The sequence below is a fragment of the Martes martes genome (genome assembly GCF_963455335.1).
Source record: "Martes martes genome assembly, chromosome: 10".
In the NCBI taxonomy this organism is placed as follows: domain Eukaryota; kingdom Metazoa; phylum Chordata; class Mammalia; order Carnivora; family Mustelidae; genus Martes; species Martes martes.
In genome coordinates, this window is record NC_137898.1 from 83069029 (window position 1) to 83095528 (window position 26500).

The following is a 26500-nucleotide window of genomic DNA, read 5'->3' on the forward strand; positions in this document are numbered from 1 at the left end:
GCTTCTTCCACAATTTGGCTATTGTGGAAATTGCTGCTATGAACATCAGGGTGCATGTGCACCTTCTTTTCACTACATCTGTATCTCTGGGGTAAATACCTTGTAGTGCAATTGCTGGGTCATAGGGTGGCTCTATTCTTAACATCTTGAGGAAGTTCCATACTGTTTTTGAGTAGCTGTACCAGTGTGCATTCAACCAACAAAGTAAGAGGATTCCCCTTTCTCCACATCCTCACCAACATTTGTTGCTTCCTGTTTTGTTAACTTTTGCCATTCTAACTGGTATAAGGTTGTATCTCATTGTGGTTTTGATTTGTATTTCCCTGATGGCTAATGATGTTGAGCATTTTTGCATGTGTCTGTTAGCCATTTGTATGTCTTCTTTGGAGAAGTGTCTTTTCATGTCTTCTGCCCATTTTTGACTGGGTTATTTGTTTATTGAATGCTGGGTTTGAGACGTTCTTTATAGACCTTGGCTATCAGCCCTTTTTCTGATATGTCATTTGCAAATATTTTCTCTCATTTTGTGAGCTGCCTCTTAGTTTTGTTGACTGTTTCCTTTGCTGTGCAGAAGCTTTTTATCTTGATGAAGTCCCAAAAGTTCGTTTTTGCTTTTGTTTCACTTGCCTTTGGAGATGTGTCTTGAAAGAAGTTATTGTGGTTGATGTCAAAGATGATGACTATGTTCTCCTCCAGGGTTTTGATGGATTCCTATCGCACATTCAGGTCTTTCATCCATTTTTTACTTATCTTTGTGTAGGGTATGAGGGAATGGTCCAGTTTCATTTTTCTATATGTAGCTGTCCAATTTTCCCAGCACCATTTATTGAAAAAACTGTCTTTTTTTCCATTGGATATTTTTTCCTGATTTGTCAAAGATTAGTTGGTCGTAGAGTCGAAGGTTCATTTCTGGAGTCTGTATTCTGTTCCATTGATCTATGTGTCTGTTTTTGTGCCAATATCATGCTGTCTGGGTGATCACTGCTTTGTAATAGAGCTTGAGGCAACATGATGCCCCCAGCTCTGTTTTCCTTTTTCATCAGTCCCTCGGCAATTTGGGGACTTTTCTGTTTCCATACAAATTTTTAAGATTGTTTGTTCTAGCTCTTTGAAAAATGCCAATGGTATTTTAATAAGGGTAGCATTGAAAGTGTAGACTGTTGTGGGCCAGATAGACATTTTAACAATATTTATTCTTCTAATCCATGAATGGAATGTTTTCTGTTCCATGCGTGGAATGTTTTTCCATCTCTTTGTGTCTTTTCTTAAGTGTTTTCTCAAGCCTAGCTATTGTCTCCATAATTGCTAGCCTGAAGTCTATTTCTGACATCTTGCTTATATCTATATCTATTAGGTCTGCAGGAGAGGTCACTGTCTCTGGTTCTTTTGTTTGTTAGGAGTTCTTCCTCCTAGTCATTCTGTTGAGGGGTGGTTGCGGGGATGTACAGAATAGAAGATATCAACTACAATCCAGGCAAGATGCACGTGCAGGGCCACAGGTCCTTTGCCCCTGTAAAAAGCCAGACATATATTCTTTTATCTCAGGCTGATTTCATGGGTGTTCAGAATGGCTTGGTAGATTTCCATCTAAATTCAGGAGACCAGTTGAAATGGAGTCCCCCACTCCTCTGCCATCTTCTATTTTCTCAATTAAATAGGAGCACCATAATCAGGAAACCCAAGGAAGTGTGGAGGTGGAGGACAAAAGATAAGATGTAAATTATTCCATTCAGGGATATTAAATGGATTAGGGAAATGTAGTAACATTGCTTGGAAACTTGAAAATCTCACTCATAGTTAATATGATGAAATGTAAACTTAGGCATGATTTTCTGTTCTTTTCCAGCTGCACTTGGGAGTACAGCATGTTGATGGTTGAATTTAGAGTAGACAGGGAGTTTAGTCTGTAAAAACAAGAGAAGATAAGGGTCAGTGTGAGTGAAGGTACATTGAAGGAAGTAACTAAAGTAATGAACCACAAACTTTAAACTGGACAGGGAGGTGACTGAGGAAATGAGACGACTGCAGGGCAGTGAAAGGGTATTAAGATCAGTAGCTTATATATCTTGAAGAGGTTGAGACCCTAGAAAGAGGTGAACAATAAGATGAGATGGACAGAAATGCAAATATCTGAATTTAAACTTAAGAAGTTGATGTAGTATTTTTTACCTTTAACTGACATACATGTTAAATCAATTCAGTCTCCCAGAATTGGGAGTTAAACAAAGTCTTAGGATGGAAACCTCACTTTCCCATTTACCTACAGTAATGTATCTATTTTCCAGAGTTGAGGGTCCCCAGAACTTGGAATAAAGAGTGAAGAAATTAGAGATGTCAGAAAAGGAGCCTGGATAGCTGGGAGGGCACCAGGTAGAAGAGTTGGAAATGCCTCCAAAAGAGGAAAACCTCACTGAATTGATAGTTACTTACACTCAGACCAAGAGACCATTAGAAGTCACAGGCTAAGGCCAGAGTTTACATGTTTAATGCAATGGAATTGGTACTGTGGGTGTTCCAGACTCTATTCCAGAGCTTGAGAAGTCCTCTTCACCTCCTTTCACTTTCACATTCACTGCACATTTTATGTGGAGCAGTAAGGCAGCTTTGCTGCCGTGGGACACCCCTTCTCTTCAGGGCCAGACTTTCCATACAGGTCTTCAACACTGTCACCTGCTCTCTCATCAACATTGACTCTTCCACTCTTCTTAATAACTTCACATGTTCTTTCTTTTCCTCTTTACAGGTTCCACTGCTTCTACTATTATCTTATATACTATTCTCTTAAATGCTTCTACTTATTTTCTTAAATCAGGGTTCCATTTTCAACACTCTATTCCTCATTTTATGTTTTTTTTTCCCCCCTTGGCAAGCTCATCTATCTCATAGTTTATCAACTATCTATTTGGTTATGATTTCATAATCTCTCATTAGCCTGTGACTCCCTTACGTTTACAAAATGTTTTAATCAAAATTAATGCCCTAGGAGTACTTCAAGCTCTCCCCTTCCCCCAAACTGAATTCATGAGCTTTCACCTGAAGTACATGCCTTTTGCTCCACCTTTATCCATCTTCTAGTAGCACAGAGTATTCCCAAATTCTTATTTTCCCTTCCTTGTCTCCAGTTTAATCAATCAATAATCTTTATTGTTTCATTTCCATCCATCTCTTCATTCTTGACTCATCTTTGTCTTTATCACAGCTTTAGGCTATTGATATGCTTTTTTTTTTTCTTTTGTCTTGTTCCAAATGACACTGCAACCAGAGAGATCTTTCTAAACTTTATGTTGCTTTCCTTTCAGAGTCCTACCATTTTAGAAGGCATAATAAGCAATTTCAACATTAGTCCCAGCTTACCTATCCAGTCTTACTTCTCCTCTCACCTCTCTCCCTCACCCTCTGAGCTCCTGACTATTTTAATCTACCAAGAACACCCTGCATCCTTTCCTTTCCAGGTATTCATATATTTTCTTCCCTTACTAGGCTTTTTTCCCTACCCAGAACTTTGCTGAACTAATCACTAATGGTCTTTCAGCATTTAGATTAGATAGAATTCATCTGGAAAGCATTTTCTGATGGCCCTAGACTAGATGAGAAATTTTGCCACCCATCAGAGGGAGCTCATAACTCCTTGATTTTACTTTTTTCCTTTTTTAATCACATTGGATTAAAGTTCTGTATAATTGCCTTTCTTTGTCACTATATCACAAGCTCCCTGATGCCTGGTGCAATATCTTGTTCACCTTTGTATCCCTAGCATTTAGTCCCTACTGAGTTCTCATGACATGTTTGCTGAATACATGAATGAATGAATATATTGTCAGATTTCTAGTAACAGCTTTGGATTCACTTTAATTGATGAAAAAGGAATCTCCACTGCAACAGATGCCACTGATTACATTACAAATGAAGCCCTGGTGTGGAGCACACAGCCAAATCATCATTTGGCTCAGGTCTATCTATACAGAGTGCTATAAGCCAATTACTGTAGCACATAGATAGTATGCATTTTGTTAATATATATTAGCAAATAACATATATAATTATTATATGTACACATATGATTCACAAACTCGATAATGGTCCTGGATTTTTTGAGCCTTATTATGCCCCTTCTAGTTTTCCACCGATTATCCTTCTCTAGCTTTAAAGACTATAAACCACATTCTCATATCCATTTTAATGTTTAACACTAGCATGGTATGGTTCTTTTTCTTTTCTTTTTTTCTTTTACTTTTTATATATAAGCAGGGTAGGCAGCTAAAACAACAGAGAAACAGACTACACTAAGAAATGAGTAAGTTCAGAGACCACAACTACAAACTATCTTGAAGGAAAACTCATTCTCTTTTCAATTCCTTATACCTCTAGGTGCCAAGACTTGCATTTAATTCCAGGTTTTAAAGGAGATTTTATGTCTACCCATAATCTATTCTTATATAGTTTGCCCAGGAGAGGTTAGCTATTTTCATTTAAAATTGATCCACCTTCACCATGCTTGTAGTTGAACACAAGGACTAAAGGACATGAATCTCTTAACAGTTCCTGATAGGGTTGGATTATACATATCTTACTCAATTTAAATGTGCAAAACATCTAAAATGAACACCTAAAAACATACTTTTTCAAGTTTCAGAGAAATCATATTTATAGTTTCACAAAACAGAAATTTTTATACTTAATTCAATGTTTAACACCTATGAAAGTGTTATTTTCAAATCACAGAAATGCTTCTTGCATTCAAAAATAACTCTGAGACAAAACAAGGATTCTAAATAATTTTCATTATGAGAAAGTTTACTCACAAAGGTAAATTATTTTTTGTCCAATTAAGTCAACATCCATTAAATTCAAATGTCAGATACTCTCAACAAAATTTTTTTAATATTTCCAACATTAAGAAATTTTAAAATTCAATTGAGAATTAACATTGAGGGCACCTGGGTGGCTCAGTGGGTTAAAGCCTCTGCCTTCAGCTCAGGTCATGATCCTAGGGCCCTGGGATGGAGCCCCACGTCATCATCAGGCTCTGCTCAGCAGGGAGCCTGTTTCCCCTTCTCTCTCTCTGCCTGCCTGCCTACTTGTGATCTCTGTCTGTCAAATAAATAAATAGTAATTAAAAAATTGAAAAATATTCCAATTCCTAATTTTTCTTTAGATTTCATAATAATTAGTTTGCATTTTTAAAATTTAATTAAATTATTTCAGTGTTCCAAAATTCATTGTTTTCTATTTTTAAACATTTGCTCTATACACTAACCTGACTGTCTCCTAGGGACATAAAAGAGTTATTATATTATCCTTCAGGTACTATATATATATATATATATATCTTTTTTAATGAAAAACCTTGGAAATTAAAACAAAATATGGTCAAGACATTTCTCAATAATCAGTTAATGTAGGAATTTCATAACAGTGTCCCCACTTAATAATTAATATTGTTATATAAATTATATAACAAAATCTACAAAACAACTTTTGTCCAAAATTGCTTATTTTCCACTGTGAATTTGACTGTTTTTCAAGAACACGGGGAATAACTTATAGTCTAGTCAAAATACATTCTGCCTTAGATGCATTTCCTACTAAGTGATAAATTTTACTCCTGAAGATTCAATCTATATATAAAGGATGTAACTGAGAATGTGGGTATTTTTTTTTCCTTTTTCTCATTTTTTAATAATAAATAAAGAAATGATCAAACTTATGTGAATGGATATTTTAATAAGAAGGCAAACAAAAAAAGTTAATTCCCAAATATTCCTGGCAAAGGAATAAAAACTTGAACTTTTGGATGTCTTTCTTACTTTTTCCCCTTATTTCCTTCTTCCTCCCTCCTTTCTGTTTTTTTCCTTTCTTTTTCTTCTCTTTCTTCTTTCGTGATTGTTTTCTTTCTTTCTCTCTTGTAGACCCAACATTGAGACTAGCAGAATTTCTAAAAAATATATTTTAAATCATATAAGTAATATTTTATATTATTTTGCCACTATCTCTGTAGTTTGCATTTGGTTGCAGTTCCAAGGGAAGTTGTTAACAATATCTTAAGAAAAAATAATTTTCACAGGAAAAAAAATACTCATTAGAATTCATTTTTCATTATTGTTTTTCTTTTACAGAATATTCTGGAGCTCTTCCTAATTTCCCTACTTCATATGCTGCTTTGTTAAGAATTAAAAAGAGTTCATCTTCATCCCTCTTTGGTTCAAAGACCAGACTGCGATACAGTAATCCTTTATTAGGAACACTGAGTGTTTCTTCACCAAGCTGGCGAGGAACAGCTCAACATTATTATTCCCCCATCAATCTTTATCATCCCTCAGATGCCTTCAAACAAGATGGTAAGTGTTAAAGGAAAACTGCATCTGTTGAAGTTAAACATGCAATGAACATTTTTTTTTTTTTTAGGACTATTGTAATTGGGGTCAAGTCTATTACAGCAGGGGTGAGAGTTTCAAACAACTCTCTCAAAACAGAAAGTGGCAGAGTTTTTAAGATCTAGAAAAGTGAAGGACATGGACGGACAAGTTGGTCAATGTGATTAGGGTGTGTAACAGTGGAAAAACTTTTCCTTTCTTTGCTTCTAGAGTTTTTGGCTGGTCTAATAATTAAATTGGCATAATACAGATTAACAAAAGAAAATAAATTTAATCTCATACATATAGGAAGTGGCCAAAGCAAGCAGCTTTTATACCTTTTAGACAAAGAAGCATGCATTTGTGAAGAATTAGCAAGATAAATGAGTTTGGGCTTGAGGTAATAATTAGTGAAGAAGTAAAAAGGTTTGTTTAGTCAGTTTTAATGGCCCTAAATTCCCTATTTCTGGTGGAAAGGATGCCTTCTACTCTCCTGGTACAGAGATAGTGCTTTTTACAAGGAAGATTAGTTCCTGCCTTAGGTGGGGAAGAAGGAGGGTTAGAGTATCCTTCTTGTATCAGCTGTTTCTTAAGTAACTTTATTTTAAAATCATCAACATACCAAAGTGGTATACCTTTAGGTGGCATATTCTGCTCTCCTTTAGCCATGTGAGTTTATTAACTGGTGCTTATTAAAGTTAGTCTCTTATCCTCTTTATAGAGACTGGGAGATAGTGAGCCTTTTTATCTTGATAATTGCATTTCAAAGGACTGGCTGCTGGGTCCTTGAGAAAGTGTACATTTAACATTATTTTGAGTGGAAAATAAATAATGTAAATTTCCAAAACTAAGACAGTAATTATATTAAGGACTACTGAATAGTTATTAACATTAAGGTTTGAATAACATTTTCTAAATGTTCTCTAACTGTTGTTTTTGGAGTCCATTAACAAAATAATACCAGCTTAGTTAACAGTCAGAGAAAAACACTAACAAATGATTTTTACTAGGGGCTGTTTTAGGCTCTTTTGTATAGCTTATTTAAATAATTCTCTCAACAAATATGTGAAGTGGATATTCTTACTGTCTTCTATGTAAACGGAAACTCAAAAGTAGATAAGCATCTTTTAAAAGTTCACACTGTTAATAAGCAGGTAATTTTTATTCCTATATCTACTGATTTTAAGTCCAATACACTGGGCTATATTTCAATTATGATTGATGAAGGACTAAGCATTCAAAGAAACATTTTGCAAGAACTAAACTATTTGGAAATGTCCTAGAAGTGTAATACTAGGTTGCTGTGCCAAACACAAGCAAACTCATGTCTCATGATTATGCCAGTTTTGGCCACATGAACATCATCTTATAGAGTTGACATGTAAATTTTATTTAAGCATAATATTAGCTCCTTAAAAATGTTTTATTTTTTGAAATAGTATAATTTTAAAATTCCCATAATGTGTTCTGTGAAAGACAATATCAAGAGAATTAGAAGACATGCCACAGACTGGGAGAAAATATTTGCAAAAGACACATCTGATAAAGGACTATTATCCAAAATATATAAAGAACTCTTAAAATTCAACATGAAATAACAAACAAACTAATTTTAAAAATAAACCAAAGACCTTAAGATACCAAAGAAGATACACAGATGTTAAATAATCATATAAAAAGATGGACTGTATCATTTGTCATCAGGAAATGAAAATTAAAATGAGATACCAGTACATACCTATTAGAATAACCAAAATCCAGAACACTGAAAATACCAAATGCTGGAGAACACTCATTGATATCTGGAAAGAATACAAAATTTTATAGCCACTTTGAAAGACAGTTTGATGGTTTCTTACAAAACTAAACATACTCTTATCAATATGATCCAACAATTGCACTTCTTGGTATTTATCGAAAATATTTTAAAATTTATGTGTATATAAAAATCTGCACATAGATGTTTATAGCAGCATTGTTCATAATTGTCAAATTTGGACATAATCAAGATGTCCTTCAGGAGGTGAATGGATAAATAGACTGTGATACATCCAGAAAGTGCTGATACTATTCAGCACTACAAAGAAATAAGTGATTAAGCTCTGAAAAAATGTGGAGGAACATTAAATGTATATTAGCAAGTGAAAGAAGTCAATCTGAAAAGACACATATTGTATGATTCCAACTATTTAACATTCTGGAAAAAAAATGATGGAGACAGTAAAAAGATTAGTACCAATGATGGGGGTTGAGGAAGAGATGAATAGGCAGAGCACAGAGGATTTTTAGGGACATTAAAATACTTGGAGCATCACAACAATGGATATAAGTCATTAAACATTTGTTTAAACCCACAAATGTACAGCATCAAGAGTGGAACCTAATGAAAGTGATGGATTTTGAGTGATCATGATGTGTCACATTATGTTTATCTTTAGTTAAAAAGAAACAGGGATGCCTGGGTGGCTCAGTTGGTTAAGCGGCTGCCTTCGGCTCAGGTCATGATTCCAGCATCCTGGGATCGACTCCCACTTCTGGCTCCCTGCTCGGTGGGGAGCCTGCTTCTCCCTCTGTTTCTGTCTGCCACTCTGTCTGCCTGTGTGCGCTCACTCTCTCTCTCTCTCTAACCAATACAAAATAAATAAAATCTTTAAAAAAAAAAAAAGAAAAAAAAGAAACAGTACCATTCTGGCAATTGATGTTGCTAATAGGAGAAGATATGTATGTGTGGGAATGAAGTGTTTATGAGAAATCTCTACTTTCCTCTAAGTTGTGTTGTAGATCTAAAACTGTTCTTAAAAAAATAAAGTTTTGGGGTGTATGGCTGGCTCAGTCAGAAGAGCATGTGACTCTTGGTCTTGTGGTCTTGAGTTTGAGCCCCACCGACTTTGGACGTAGAGATCACTTACAAAAGTAAATAAGTAAGTAAATAAGTAAATAAGTAAATAAATAAATAAATAAATTTTTTTTTTTTCAAATTCTTATTATATTAACTTCAATGTCACAGTCATTAGGCAGAGATGTGTTGGGATTTGTGTTCTTTAGGAATAATTATTTTATGGGACTGCAACAAAATAGAATGTATTGAGTGGTTAGAACTACAGGATACTCTTGTTTTTGGTAAATTTGGTACCAACTAGTGTTCTACTCCTTTGTTCTTTTGATCCAAGTAAAATTAACATAGCTCACAATGATAAATAAAACAGAACTGAAAATATGAATTTACACACATTAAAATGATGAAAACAAAAAAATGTAATATAAAATGGAACTAGGTTTATGACTAATTCAATGTGTCTACTGTAAGTGCCAACATACCTGCTGTAAGCTATTCCCCATTTTGGGTAACTAATAGTCAAGGAAAAACAAATTCTGGTCAGTTACATATTTTCCAGTGTTTCAAAGATTAAAGTGAAATAGTTATTCAGTAGAAGCATAACTATTTCTAACACTAAGATCATACAAATTTTTTTGGAGGTTCCTCATCAATAGTTTGTTATTTGGTGTAATGGCCAATGACCTGAACATTGTTCTTACTGTGTACATAACAATGAATTTTATCAGCTTTAACAAAGGTAGATGAAACCTAATCACCAACCATGAAATGAGAAGTAATTATCTAAAACTGTGCTTCTTAGTCTTTAATAAGTGATTGTATAATCACTTGGGAACCTTGTTAAAATAGATACCCCTTCAATAGACCAGGAGTAAGGCCAGATAATCTGCATTTATAAAAACCTCTCAGGTTATGTTGATGCTCCTGTTTGTTGAACCATGCTTTGAGTAGCAAGTCTCCAGGCTGGGGACCAGTTCAATATAATTTAAGTCTTTCACTGCTCTAGTTTAATCCAGATTTAGAATATCAGGAAGAATGGGAGTTTTGAGTATTTCCGAAGTAATCCTCCATAGCTATTATTTCCTCACCCTAGAATTTGATAGTTCTTGGCTAGATGTGACTTTGAGTTTGTTCTTTCAAGACCCTGATATATGGCTTTTTTCAGGTAATTCCCTCCTGCCTTAATAGAGAATAAAGTTGAGGTTGACATACTCTTGTGAAAAATGAGAAAACTAACAAAACTTGAATAGAAAGCCTTCCCACTCCTGCTCAGAGTTAAGCCCAGAAATACTCCAAGATAGAGTTAAGATTTTTCTGAAAATTGTAAAAATCTAATTTGCAGAGAAATTTGGGAAAGCAATTCTACTCTTGTATATAAAACCTGGAAAACAAGGAAATATAAAACCATGTTTATTGCATTATATGTTTAATAGCAAAAAAAAAAAACTCAGTTATCAGAAGGGAAATGGATACATAAATTGTAATTTTTCATGTTTTGAAAAGTTAAAATGGTTAAAGTGAATAAACTATATATTTAAGAAACAAAATGAATATACCTCAAAAGTTAATTTTTAGTGAATAAGGAAAGTTAGACTACTACTTATGATATACCATATATGTAAAAAGATTAAAAATCAAAATAATATATACTATTTATACATATGGATACCTGGTACAATTTTTAAAATATGAATGTGAGGTATCAAGTCGACTATAATGCTTATCTGTCAGGACAAAGGGAAAATGAGAGCAAAGAAATGGCACCAGGATAGGGAAGGTAGATGACCTCAACTATGTGATATTTTAGTTATTAAAATAAAAAATCTGAAGCTAATATGATGAAGCTTGTACTCAGTAAAATCTAAAGTGGTTCACAATGATTCTCACCTCCTGGTGTTTATAGGGCAATCCTTTCTTTTTCAACTGTGAGCCAAAGCCAGTAATCTGCTTCTGGAGAATATATTATGGCAAAAATAATGCCAACATTAGGTCATGAAAAACTCTGTCTTCCATCTAACTTCCATTCCAAAGAATGCATACTCAGGATCTGAATAAACAAAGTTCAATGGACTATACGGATTAGCTGCCTAGAGTAGAATACCAACCTCTTGAGATGATCACAAGATAACACAGAAAATTAAAATAGATGAATCTGAGGAAGACAACCTTAAAATTATGATATTATGAGAAGAATCCTCTGTAGAAAATGTAGAAGTATGGTGAGGACATCAAGAAAATGAACTGGGGCGCCTGGGTGGCTCAGTGGGTTAAAGCCTCTGCCTTTGGCTCAGGTCATGATCCCAGGGTCCTGGGATCGAGCCCCACATCGGGCTCTCTGCTTCGTGGAGAGCCTGCTTTCTCCTCTCTCTCTGCCTGCCTTTCTGCCTACTTGTGATCTCTGTCTGTCAAATAAATAAATAAAATCTTTAAAAAAAAAAAGAGAAAGAAAATGAACCAAGGTTATATGTTTATTATCTCACAGTTTCTGTGAGACAGAACCCAGATGTGGCTTAAATGGGTCCTGTGTCTCTCACAAAGCAGGACTGTAGTCTCATCCCAACATTCTAATGATATAGATCACTTGTAAGCACACTCATATGTTGTTGGTAGGGCTCAGTTCCTAGTAATTGTTGGGCTGAGTGCTTTAATAATTCATGGACTGTTGGCCAAAAGCCTTTCTCAGTGATACTCTCCATAGAATAACTCACAACATGGTAGCCAACTTCCAACAGCAGGAGCAAGCCAGAGCAAGAGAAGGCAAACAAAAAAGACTTCAAGAAGTGTATAATAGACACTAACGCTTGATTCAGGTAAGGAAGTGGAGACAGTTAATGAATAAAAATTTTTGCGCTAAATTCATGAAGCAAAAAAGAGAAATGGAGCAGTACCTGGAAGGGAGAATGTTGTTCATTGGAGTCAAGTGGAATCCTCGGACTATTTTGCTTTCAATTTGATATTATTATTTTAGGTAATGATTATCACCACTTCAAATTTCATGTGCAAATGTTCCACCCAACAAAAGACATTATCTAGTTTTAAAAGAAACTAAGTTGTTAATAATTAAAGTAGTTGTTTGAATATGACTGTCATTTAATTGATTAAAAAGTTGACTAAGGTTTAAACTGGAAATTTTCATGATAATACAGGATAATTAAAAGCCCTTATGGGTCAGTCCCTCAAACACCTACAGAATATGCACAGTTTTTTGAAATGTGATATGGATAAGGATTCTTAACTACTGTTAACATGACATCCGTTTTCCCTTTATAAATGAACAGTCAATAAATTAGTCCTTGACTTCATTTCTCTGTGTTGTTGTTGTGGTTTAGAAGGAGTAAACACAAGTGTAGAGAGTATTTCATTCTTCTATTTGTGATTAGATGGTTAGTTTAAAATATTTTATCTTTCTTGAACAGAGGAGCAATCTGGATTAGGAGTAATGCTGACAAGAAACTTTAGACTTACTAGGGAAGTCCACTCCTGAGATTCAGAGACTACAAATGCTACATCAGGTAGAAAAATGGTAGACTCTGAGTCTACCCACCCTTTAGAGTTTCTACCACTAGCTTCTGACATGTGAAGGTTTCCTGCAATTTGCCAACTTTGTTGCCTCATATCTTCAGTACGCTGGGCCGAATTTCATTGTTGACATGGCTTATTTCCAGATTTGACTTGGCACATGGGCAATGGCATCATAACTCAAAGTAATCTCTGTGTTGACAATTTTCTGTTGTTTCCTCAACACAACCTTTGCTGATAAATTATTTTGGAGGATCAGATACAAAATTTAAATGATCTTTTATAAGAATAAGAATTTCCTCTGGAAGGGGAAAGGTATTTCAGTTGGATGGTATACTCCTGTATAAAATCAAATCACTCCAGTTTCTCAGTTTAAAAAATAGACAAATATATCCTAATAAAACCTTAGAATTTTATGACCATTCATTGAAACTTTATGACATTATTCTTTATTATATTGTTAATTTTTAGAGCTGTTGATATTGTTTTACATTATTATGCTATTCTCTCCAATTTAACTATATGTCATTTGAGTGAAAACCATCTTATATACTCTTCTTTATCCACTTTCATCAGTAAGACCAGTGCCAGCTTACTAGAAATTTCACAAATACTGTTGAATAAAGAGGCATATGAGGAAATTAAAAATGAATTTATATATCATGGTAGACTATTTGCTTGAATTTTGTTTATTTAAACTTTGTATTCTGGATTACAAATGAAAAGGTAGAAAAAGCAATGTCCTCCCTCTGTTGATATGGTGGCCTAGTAGTTTGGCATCTTCTGAAGGTTATATGGGGTTGGTATATTTTGATCATTCTTGTAAGTGATAGCATATCTGAATCATCTGATCTTTCTTTTATTTATTTTTTTAAAATATTTTATTTATTTATTTGACAGAGAGAGAGATCACAGTAGACAGAGAGGCAGGCAGAGAGAGAGAGAGGGAAGCAGGCTCCCTGCTGAGCAGAGAGCCCGATGTGGGACTCGATCCCAGAACCCTGAGATCATGACCTGAGCCGAAGGCAGCGGCTTAACCCACTGAGCCACCCAGGCGCCCCTGATCTTTCTTTTATAGCTACATTAGAAAATGACAAAAAAATCTATTAAATTCTCAATTTATATTATGTACACAGCATAATGCCACTTACCCATGAAACATTCATCATAGTGCTTTTTAATAAATAATGCACTCCAGTTCTTAGGAACCTTGGAAAGTTTGTAAAGAAAGTTTACACTTGTTTAGCTTTTATTAAAAAAATTTTTTTAAGTTGAAAAGAAATTTAAGATTAAAGGAAGTTTTGGATATTTTCTTTAAGAATTCATTTCCAATGCTCCCATGGTGTGGAAAGTTTTTCTCATATTGTAACTGTGAATTTCATCATAAAATGTAATTTCTGGTAAAACAATTCAAAACTTCTGGAAATCATCATATAAAATATATTAGTGATCATTTAAAGTGCATTTTTTTGTAATTGCATTTGACACGATAGGCTGATATTTCTTCTAGATTATATTACTGATACACTTAGTTCATATTACATGAATAAACTAGACAAGGCCATAAATTAGAGCTAACTAGCATGTAGAGGGTCTTGGGGTCTGGCATTGGATCTAATCATTGAGAAAAAGAAGAAATTGTTTAAAAGAGGATTTCAATCTAAAGGGTACGTTTAGAATCTAGAGAGACATAATGTCTCCATACTTTTGTATCAGCAGAACATAAGTGTTCTTAATGGAGCCTTCATATTCTAATTTTAATGGGAATTTCTGTAAACTAAGGAAGTTGTTATCGATGTGCTAATCAATTCAAGCATAGGAAAATCTTGACCAAAGTATATATATTCTAGAGCAGAATTCAGTAAAAAGCTGTCTTCATCTAGGACACCAACTTATCTTTTATTTCAATATGAACTTTATTTTAAGATAATTCCAGCAATAAAACAGCAGTTTGTAAAGACTTCATGCATTGCTGGAAGTGATCAAGCTAAGACAGATAAATATCCCAGAGATTTTTAGAAAGAATGCTTGAAATGAATGGAAATTTATTCTGATTCTAGAAGTATATGGCTCTAGGATATCATTCCAATGAAATTTAAATTAAACTTTTTAAAAAAATTTTTCCAACAATCATTATTTGTAAATGATACTTTTATCCTATGTTTTTCCTGGGAAGTTCACAGTTTACAAAGTTATTGTTTCTCTTAAATACATTTTCTCATAAGTAATAGAGAAGGAGAAAAAAATAGTATATTAATTATCTACTCCTGTGTAAAATGTATCTTAAAACTTAGCAACTTAAAACACCTTTTCATTTTCTCATAGAAACTGTTGGTCTGGAATCTGGGAGTGACTTAGCAGGGTAGTTCTGGCATAAGGTCTCTTACGAGATTTCAATCAAGCTGTCATTGCAGATGCATTCTCATTTGAAATCTTGACTGAGAGAATAATCCCTTAAAAATTCACTCAAACAGTTGTTAGTAGGCCTCAGTTTCGTGCTGGCAGTTGGTCAAATAAGAGATTTCAGTTCCTCAAATGTGGGCCCCAGCATAACCTGAAAAAGTATCTTGAGGGGCGACTGTATTCCCCCTAAGAGAATGACTAACAATAACAGTGCTAAGAATAGTTTAAAGAAAAATATGTGAAATCAAACTAAATCTGATGACAGAATGTGTTAAGAAGTAACTTTTCAAGCTCAGGAAACAGGGAAGGAAAAATAAAACCATTAAAGAATTGAAAACTTCATTAGTGGTAATACAAAGGCAATTGAAAAGATAAGAATGTAGCTATCATATTTGAAAAAGTCAAACAAATGAGAAAAAGATTAAAGATATAAAAGTTGTTATAGAGATGACAGAGAAGACTTTAAAGAAAATTGAAGATATGCCTAATGGGTATGAGGAGAATTAAACAAATAAAGAAATTTTCCTGAAAAAGAAATTGTTGGGGTGCCTGCATGGCTCAGTTAAGCACCTAACTCTTGATTTCAGCTCAGACCATGATCTCATGCTGAGATCAAACCCTTGACAGGCTGCACACTCAGCAGGGAGTCTGCTTGAGATTCTCTCTCTCCCCTTCCTCTGCCCTTCTCTGTGCTCTTTTTCTGAAATAAATACATAAATCTTAAACAAACAAACAAACAAAAAGTCTTGAACCTGTAGTTATATAAAATGTTTAAAACCAAGACAAATCCAGAAAGGTATTAAAATTCAGAATGGGGAAAGAAACAGACATACAGATACAAAAACTAGTCACTTAGGAGTGAAGGAATGCAGGCTGACTCAGACTTACCCATGGTAATGTTAATGTGATCAGAGAGTGGAAAAACATCTACAGGATTTAATGAAATTAATACTGAACCCCTAATCTGATACCCAGCCAAGTTGTCTTTCAGTTGTAAAGACAACAAACAGATATTCTGAACCATGAAGCAAAACAGAAAACTTATGGAGTAAAAATAGGGGAAGTGAGAGAAAGTGTGTTAATTTCATCATTCTTTGTAGGAGAAAATCAACAGATCACTTTTAAATTGAAACAATTCTCTTCTGAGGAAGCGCATTTTGGAGGTGTGAATCTGATATTTCACAGACAATAACCACTCGCATTATATAGTCTGTTCATAAAAAAGGCTGATTTTTAAGAAAAAAAAATCACTCAAAAATATTACACCTATGAGAAATTAACATTGTGTGTGATGGGATCTGCTTGTTATACAAATATCTCAAAGATTTCTACCTTGTTAAAAAAAGATTTTGATCTACTGGTTATCCAGATCTTTGTGATGATTATCATATATGTTTTGAAGTCTATCTCCACAAGTTACAGATTCTATTAAGTTAAAACTTGCAAAATAGAAGGACATTGCTTAAAGTAATTCATCGTCTTCATCAATAGATGTAGTGTACAACTGCAGGAGAGTGAATCAGTCTGTCTGAGTTTACCTATAATAATACATTCTTGGTATGAAATCTTAAAAATGAATCTCTTTAGAGCCAGAATCATCATTGATTACCCTTTGGTCAGGACTGGGAAGCTCTACACATGCTCTTCAACCCCTACAGTGAACTTTATTTCTAAAAGAAAAATGAGAGAGAGAGAGAGAGAGGACGATTGCTTGCTAAAATGCTTTTAGAAGTAACAATTGAACAACAAAGAGATACTGAGAAGAGGATGAGTAGTCACAACAGAATACATGTTGTTTAGTCTCTTATTTTTTCAGTGTGTAATCTTACCTCTTAGCATTTCTTCAGCCTGACAACCTTTATTTCTCTTGTCCTTTCTGATAATTTTCAGAACAAAAGATTTAGAACCATAGACCTTTAGTTAAAATCAACTGTTTATTACGTTGCTAATTTTGGAGAAGTCTCCTCTCAGAACCTCAGAGTTTTCATCTCTGTTAGAAATAATTGTAATGTTCAGCTCAAAGAATTAAATAACAGTATATATTAAAGTGCTTTATAAATGTTATGACAAAATTATAATAGTAATAGTAGTGGCAGAGGTAATCAGATTCTAGATTACAACAGCCCTGTATTTTTGTCCCAGGTTTGCCATGTATTTGCTATATACATTGTTTTCACTAATTTCAGCCTCAGTTTTGTCATATATACAACTGGGGATTAATTCTAGTCATATGGAAGTTATGAGTGTTAAATGATACATTGCATATAAATAATTCAGTATAGTGTCTATTATGTAGTAATTATACCACAAGAAATGTTAGTTGTTGCTGTTATTGTAATTATTAATTATAATTTATAGAACACTTGTGGTATACTAAGTATACCAAGCATACATATTGATGTCAACCAATCCTCATAATAATATCTTCAGGAGACATGATCATCCATAGTTAATAAATGGAGTACAAAGGATAAAAGTAAAAACAAATAAGGAGGTTAGAAAATGATGGTACTAGAATTTGAACCCAAGTATGTCTGACTCATAAAGTTGAAGAGTTTTGAAATATATAAAAATATAAAATATATTTATTAAATGTTAATTTTATGCATTATAGGCATTTATAATATTGATTTAAATGATCATATTTACAGTGTAAAGACTAGAAGAGATATATTTTCATGACTCCATCATGCGGTTTAACTGTAACTGAGAGTTTAAGGAGGTTTCATGTGCTTTCCCAAATTTTTATAAATGCACTATGATGCAACAACAAATAGAATATTTTGACAATAATTTTCTGTAGTTATTTTTGTTATATTACTTGTTTTTATTTTTGAGTAAAAGTTTTAAGTGATAGCAATGTCATTTGGTATAGAGAAACACATTTCAGTTATTTTCATGTAATATTTTATTACTTGTAGCTTAAAAAAGGAACTTCAGCTATATTATCTAGGACTCAAACAAAATACTTGACAGTGCCTGCTTTTTAAGTGGTCAGTTTTATTGGGTGAATATTTAGAGTGCCATGAACACTTTTATTTTTCTTTGCCCAAAAAAGAATGAATACATATTTAAAGAAAATGTATAAATGTACTCTAAACCCATTATTCTAAATATGGAGTTTTATATCTTTTTCAGTAATAATTTTTTAAAGCTTGAGTTTCCTGGGACATTCATTCTTGTATTTCTTTCCTGATATTTTCTTGTGGTTATCTACAAAGAATGTGAATCTCCAACTGTTTAGTGGAAGCATTAGAAATATATCTTTCCTAAAATTTTGCCTCTTCATTTTTCTAAGGCAGTGGTTTTAAATGAGGACAATTTTGACCCAGGGAACGTTTAAGAATCTCTGGAGACATTTTTGATTATATACTTTGGGAAGGTGTGCTGATGGCATCTAGTAGGTAAGGGCTTGAGGATCTTGATCTAAGCTTACTATATAATCAAATTCATGATTGATAAAAATAAAGAAAAAATTTTTACTTTCTTCTAAATTCACAATTCAAGATGTAAAAGATCCTAGATCCATATATAACTCTGAATTCTTGCACTACTACAAGCTAATAAGACTAATACTTCCCCCAGCACATTTACTTATCATTTCTCCAGCAGAATTATCCTAAAACTCCAGCAAAATTATGTTAAAACTTTTGAAGCCCAAGCTATCATCTGAGGCTCAATTTTACTTCTAGTTTTCTATAAAATTTTCATTAGTTTAAAATTACCTTTATCATAGGATTTCTCTGAATATTAACTAATTAAATGAGATAAAATTAGTATCTGTCATATAGTAGGTACCTAATAATTTTAGGTGTTCTTCCCTCTTGCCTCTTTCTCTTCTGATCTCCTTATTTACATTGTTTACCTGCTAATGAAGACTTAACTGTGTTAAGTTTTGATATTTTTATTCACTTATTTGACTTTTTTTTGAGGATGTCTTATTTATTCTATGAGAATATATTTATTTGCATTACATAATTTATCCTTTACACTCTAGCATTTTTTAAAAGATTTTATTTATTCATTCGAGACAGAGAGATACAGAAAGAGAGACAGCATGAGCAGGGGGAGAGGCAGAGGGACAGGAAGAAGTAGACTCCCCACTGAGCTGGGACCCTGATGCCAGACCGATCCCAGGGCCCTGAAATCGTGACCTGAGCTGAAGGCAGACTCCTAACCATCTGAGCCACCCAGGCACCCTTATACTCTAGCATTTGACAGAAATCACAAGTAGGCAAACAGGCAGGTGGTGAGGGGTAGTGGGGGAGCAGGCTCCCCCACCGAGCAGAGTGCCCAATGCAGGGCTCTATCCCAGGACCCTGAGTTCATGACCCAAGCCAAAGGCAAAGGCCTAACCCACTGAGGCACCCAGGTGTCCCAAATTTAGGTTTTTTTAAATGTTCTTGTTTAGCATTATCTTCTTTCGCTCTGCTTTAGATGAATACAAGATATGTATTTGAAAATGAAAATGTACACCACCAATATTTGAGATATTTGTTCTTTTTTAAATCATATATATCGTATTTTTAAAAGAAATATTAGTCAATTAAAAAAATTCTAGGTAGGTCTCTAATTTACTAAAATAATGTAATTTGCTAGTTGTGACTTTCTTGAGTTAGTATGCCTGTTGAGTACAAGGAAAAAGGAAAAATTTTAAATATTAAAATAATAGAGAAAAATTCTCGATATTTTTAGAAATTTTAAAGTGTGTCCTTTTTGGTCCCTACAGAAAGTGTGGACTATGGGCCAGTGTTTGTACAAGAACCAGATGATATAATTTTCCCGACTGATTCTGATGAAAAGAAAGTAGCATTGAACTGTGAAGCTCGTGGCAACCCAGTTCCCAATTACAGGTAACATTTCATTATCAATCATTTTTCTCAAGTATTAAAAATTCCCTTCAATGAGATTCTGACATTCCCAGGGAGTATTATAATATCTCAAGTAATTTTTACATATTTGTCTTCTGATTTTTCCTAAGATGGCTTCGAAATGGAACAGAAATAGATTTGGAAAGTGATTATCGCTACAGTTTGATAGACGGGACTTTCATTATAAGTAATCCAAGTGAAGCAAAGGATTCTGGTCATTATCAGTGTTTAGCAGCCAACACTTTTGGAAGTATTCTTAGTAGAGAAGCCGTACTTCAATTTGCCTGTGAGTAAAGTATATGTTTTCTTCATGTATCTGTATATAGTGTGTATACATGTAATTTCACAGTTTGGTTAGGCAAAAGCTTAATGAAGACCTCAAATTTTAAAATAGTGGTAAAATCTCAGTAATGATTAGAACTATGTAAACAATGTGTTTCTTTCTAAGATATTTGAAACTCCCTAAAATGTTTGCCTTCTTCAAATAAACCCAACACACTACTCTGGGAGGTAAAAAATGCTACTCATGATTTCTTTTTCTCCACCTTTTAAAACATCTACTTATCTGCTTTTATTTTTCTACTGTTTGCTATAGTTTCTTTTAGACATAAGATCACATATTCTAAAAGTTCTGCTTAGGAAACTAAAGAAATGCCTCCGAAATGCTTATGTTTTAGATTCCAACTATAATTTCTCACACAGATACCCCAGTTTTTAATTTAAAAAGATACATACATATAATTAAACATATATACTAGAATATATACATTTTCTAAAATAGATCATTTATCTAATTAACTATGTGTATTGAGTTCTTAAAACTTGTGAAACTATATAACTTATGATGAAGACTTACACCAAATTGAGGATAGGCTACTGAGTAAAAACAAAACAAAAAACAAAACAAAAAATATCATTTCTTAGTAAACAATCCTACTTGAATACAAATTCTTGAGGATTACAATATTTAAAAAAATAGGAGGGTAGAAATCTTCATGTTAATAATTTATATGTAACTTATATTGGCTATATAATTTATCACAAAATGACTTTTAATTTAAAATTACACCCTGAAGAATGGAATAATTGATTTTTCTCTATATAATCTCTATCACATATTATTTCTAATTAACCCAGAATCCAGACATCCTCTTATAGGAGTGTGAAGGAGAAAGGAAAGAATAAAGGAATAATAATGGATTTAGGGCTAGGTCCCAGAAAAATCTAAATATTATCTTTTAAAATAAATTTTGTTAAGTAGTTCGGACAGAACTTTACATACACCAAATATACCAAGATAGTAGCCTGAATAGACTCCTTTTGTTTTAGAAAATATTATGTGGTGTAGTACAAAACCCAATACTTTTCGTCATGAACGTTAAAAGAGTAACCTAATAAACAAATAGCCCTCCTAATTGCTGTCTGTAAACAAGGTAGTACTTTCAAGGCAGATACAGAAAACCCGGAGAACATGATGTATGAATACTAAGTGGCTTATATCTTTCTCTTTGGTCTCTACTAACACAAGTATATCAATTCATAATAGCTTATATATCAACTGTTCTCTCTAAAATCACCAATGGAGGCAAAATATGCAAAGTTTTCTGTATGCTTCAGAGCAGAAATCTCTTTACTGGAAGATCCAATGTGTCTGTATGACTGTGCTATTCTAGAATTTCTGCAAAGACCATTCATAACTATCTGATACTCACCCCCACCTGCAGTGAGCGCATTGGTACCAGCATTTGCAGTTCAATAACTGGGCAAGGAAAACCCTATCTATCTTACTTATTGTGTATCAAGTTGTCCTGAACTTAGTCTAGAGCAATATTTACTTTATTTTTGACTTAACACAAGGGTTAATATACATATGCATTCCTTGGTAGCATCTTATGACCCTGCCTTTCCCCATTCCCACCCCACCTGACTCAGCTGTGTTCTGAAGTCCATTTTATATACCTAGCAGCCCATAATGTGCTTGGTTGAAGCAGTCACTTACATAGGGAAAGGCACTTCTGCCTCAAAATTACTCCTTCACCTAGATGACATTATGTCCATTGGATTAAAAAAATAAAAAATAAAAAGTCCTTTAGGTTTAGCTCTATCTTTTTTCCAGAAGATCTCTGGGGGGAAATGCAAATATAGGTGGTGGAGAAGAGAATAAAGACTCCACCAACTTTCTTTCTAGAGTACTTGGATATGAGCATGGGTGCTATGGGATTCCAGGAGCCAAGGTACATTTGTGATTGGAGGAAAATTGAGGTAGGAACTTAGAAAGAAAAAAAAGGAGCTTCTGAAAGGAAGTGAAAGGATACAAAGGTAAAAGTAAGATTAAAAACTTGGTGGGTGTGGTGCATAAACAATGAATTCTGGAACACTGAAAAAAATTAAATTAAAAACAAAAACAAAACTTGGTGGCAGCTTTCCTTTACATCATGATTTTCTATGTCTAGCTTCATTACCTAGATGGATAATGTACTCACTACTTATTGTTGATAGAACATTTAATGTTTAAAGGGTTTTTACAGCTAGAAGAATGTTCATCACTCTTTATACATTTTAAAGCTGATATCATTAATCTTTTATAACTACAGCCACTATTTATGTAAAAATTTAAATATATAACTAGTCTTTTAAAACTAATTTTTTCATCCATGGGAAACTAATATATTTAGTAAATTTAGATAATTATCAAAACCTATTTAATCAAATTAAATATTCAAATCAAATACATGAGTCTGTTAAAGATTTTAAATGTCATAAAATTAGGCAAAAGTTACAAATTATGAAATTGATTATGAGACCTGTTTAACAGATGTGATCTCTTTTATAATTTGAAGATTATTTTTGTTATATCAATAACACTTTAAATCTATAGCTTTCACATGGGCTTTACCTTTTGGAATATGACATATTTGTTTACAATGATGTGATTCTGACTTATTGGACAGTGTTAACTAAGTGCCAGGTGAGTCTCCTGTAATTAAATTCATGGACAAATGGGGGCGCCTGGGTGGCTCAGTGGGTTAGAGCCTCTGCCTTCAGCTCAGGTCATGATCCCAGGATCCTGGGATCGAGCCCCGCATCAGGCTCTCTGCGCGGCAGGGAGCCTGCTTCCCTTCCTCTCTCTGTGCCTGCCTCTCTGCCTTCTTGTGATCTCTGTCTGTCAAATAAATTTTAAAAAAAATTTAAAAAAAATTTCATGGACAAATGTACTAATCTATATTTTTTAATAGATACATATTTAATTGAAGACTCAAGGTATCCATATAGTAACAATCCTATTACCAATAAAGAAAATAAAACTTAAACATATCCTATTAGAGTCACTTTACTTTTTGCTTGGAAATTATATACGTATATTATATACACGTGCATCATATTAAACTTTCTGATTCTGAGTATTATTAGAATCAAATGAGATTTTGCAGGTATATATATACACAAACTGTCACAGTTTGTCACAGGACTCACTTAATGCTAGCTTCTTCCCTCTTATTAACCAGAAATATATAAATATATATATATATTGTTTTAATTTTTTATTTATTTTCAGTGTAACAGTATCCATTGTTTTTTCACCCCACCCAGTGCTCCATGCAATCCGTGCCCTCCCTAATACCCACCACCTGGTTCCCCCAACCTCCCACCCCCCGCCCCTTCAAAACCCTCAGGTAGTTTTTCAGAGTCCATAGTCTCTCATGGTTCACCTCCCCTTCCAATTTCCCTCAACTCCCTCTCCTCTCCATCTACCTTTGTCCTCCATATTATTTGTTATGCTCCAAAAATAAGTGAAACCATATGATACTTGACTTTCTCTGCTTGACTTATTTCACTCAGCATAATCTCTTCTAGTCCCGTCCATGTTGCTACAAAAGTTGGGTATTCGTCCTTTCTGATGGAGGCATAGTACTCCATAGTGTATATGGACCACATCTTCCTTATCCATTCATCCGTTGAAGGGCATCTTGGTTCTTTCCACAGTTTGGCAACCATGTCCATTGCTGCTATAAACATTGGGGTACAGATGGCCCTTCTTTTCACTACATCTGTATCTTTGGGGTAAATACCCAGTAGTCTAATTACAGGGTCATAGGGAAGCTCCATTTTTAACTTCTTGAGGAATCTCCACACTGTTCTCCAAAGTGGCTGCACCAACTTGCATTCCCACCAACAGTGGAAGAGGGTTCCCCTTTCTCCACATCCTCTCCAACACACATTGTTTCCTGTCTTGCTAATTTTGGCCATTCTAACTGGTGTAAGGTGGTAAATATATTTTTAAAGATGTATTCATTTATTTTAGAGAGAGAGCATGAGAAGGGTGGGGGGCAAAGAGAGAGAGCAAGAGAGAGAGAGAATCCTCAGGCAGACTCCCTGCTGAGCACAGAGCCTGAGGACAGGGCTTGACCCTAGGACATCAAGATCATGACATAAGCCAAAATCAAGAGATGAATGCTCAACTGAATAAGCAACCCAAGAACCCTCTAACCAGAAATATATTTTAAAATATTCTAACTTTCCACTAATAATATTTTGGTCCTGTACCCACATCCCAAGTCAATCATAAGTTCAGCTACTTTTCATTGACTACAATGCGTAATGTTATGGGAAACTAAAATCTAGATGCTAGAAGTGCATGTAAGACTGCTCCGAATAAATTACAATAAGTGGGCAAGAGGACATTATTACTGAACCAATGTAGTAAAACAGATTTTTAAAAAGAACATCCTGTTTTTAGGGCCTCAAGTAGCTTGAACATTTTATGTGGCAGACAGTGTTACAAGTGTTTTAAAATACATTAACTCATTTCATCTTCATAACCAGCATATGAGTTGTTATGTTATAAAACATAAATCCAGGGGCACCTGAGTGGCTCAGTCAGTTAAGGGTCTGCCCTCAATTCAGTTCATGATCCCAGGGTCCTGGGATCAAGACCTATGTCATGCTGCCTGCTCAGTGGAGAGTCTACTTCTCCCTCTCCCTCTGCCCCTCCCCTCTCTCCTGCTTTCTCTCTCTCTCTCTCTCTCTCTCAAATAAATAAATTAAAACAAACAAACAAACAAACAAAAATCACATAAATCCAGGGGATCCTGGGTGGCTCAATTGGTTAAGCATCTGACTCTTGGTTTCAGCTCAGGTCATGATCTCAGGATCTAGGGATCAAATCCTGCAACAGGCTCCCAGCGCAGTGGGGAGTCTGCTTGTCTCCCTCTTCTGCCCCTCCCACTGCTTGCACTCTCTCTCATTCTTAAATAAATAAATATATCTTTTAAAATAAATAAATAAAATGTAAATCCATTTTGTAGATGATAACTCTTATTTAACTCTAATAGTACTCAATCTTTCTCTATTCTAATATGTGTTGTATTCACTTTGATATACTCTATTTGATTTTCAACTTATCTCTCAAACTCTAATTATATTATAATTTCTCAAAAGTCTATATATTTGATTTTTCATCAACCTCCATTTTGTAATCACTTTATTAACACTATATGGCACAGGAAAAATAAATATTAGCAACAAAAATAAGCATGTAATCATTCTGCATTTCTTCTTACTGTTCAAATTTAGTTAATGAAACACTTACTTAATTTTCTTATGGAAGTTTAAGAATTACCAGTTCTCTTTTTAGATCTAAAATTTTAGGATGTATATTAATTTTTGGAAGTAAATATTTTTCTTATTTTCACATTTTCTCCTTTAATAAACTTTGTTTCTCATAATTATCTTTATTTATTGGATAATCTATAGTTAGAACCTGGAAAGATAAATTTTCTAAATGAACTTCAAACATGACAAAGATAACTATATAACTATGATCAGTAGCTGATAATGTCATCATAGATCCTGGCTTTTGAAGGGAATGGTGATAAGAATATAGGAATTGGCACCTTTACCTGGTGATGTAGCAATGTGTGGAAAAATTAAATGTAAAATAAACTTGGTTTCTTTTAAAGTTTTGTTCCTCTTCATTTGTCACCTAATATGTTAAAAACTATGAAATAACAAATGTGTATTTATATAATGATTATTTTATTTTACTAATATATTTTATCTCAATATCATTCCAAAGGGTGTTTATTTGACTTGCTATATAAAATTATGTACCATAAAAAGTAAATATGCAAATAAATAAATACAGCACCAGGTAAAAAGACATTTCATAATAAGAGGTCAAGATGGTGTAGGCCATAATGTCTCCGAATTATTGTGGCCAAGACATAAATATTTCCTTGAGACTCCCAGCAGTAAGAGCAAATGGGAAAACACAGACATTTAAAGGACTCTAATTTCTCCTGAGTTCCTTAAAAGAAGAAACTCTTTTCTTGACATTTAATTCTCATTGAAATTTCTAGTTTGAGGCTCTATATGGAGATCTTAACAATATTCCTACATCAGTTCAATAGCGAGTTTAATTAGCTTGACATAAAACCAAACTAATTCTTTAAGTGTAACTAGAATTTAATCATGAAGCTATTCACTTCATTCATTTATAATGTTTTTTAAAATTTTGA

At 33.8% G+C, this 26500-nt stretch overlaps 1 protein-coding gene across 3 annotated transcripts in view; it reads left to right on the forward strand.

Moving 5' to 3' along the window:
* CNTN5 (contactin 5) overlaps positions 1–26500 on the forward strand; it is a gene marked incomplete at both ends in the record, with an annotated part of 773509 nt that overhangs the window by 249295 nt on the left and 497714 nt on the right. The window contains 3 exons of one of the 3 annotated variants that reach the window (XM_080816834.1): positions 6117–6338; positions 19841–19964; positions 20093–20268. The exons of 1 other annotated variant lie outside the window; for it this stretch is intronic. In XM_080816834.1, the coding sequence (XP_080672960.1) occupies positions 6117–6338; positions 19841–19964; positions 20093–20268 (522 nt within the window). The remainder of the gene's footprint in view (positions 1–6116; positions 6339–19840; positions 19965–20092; positions 20269–26500) is intronic. One more of the 3 variants, XM_080816835.1, reaches the window with a different exon arrangement.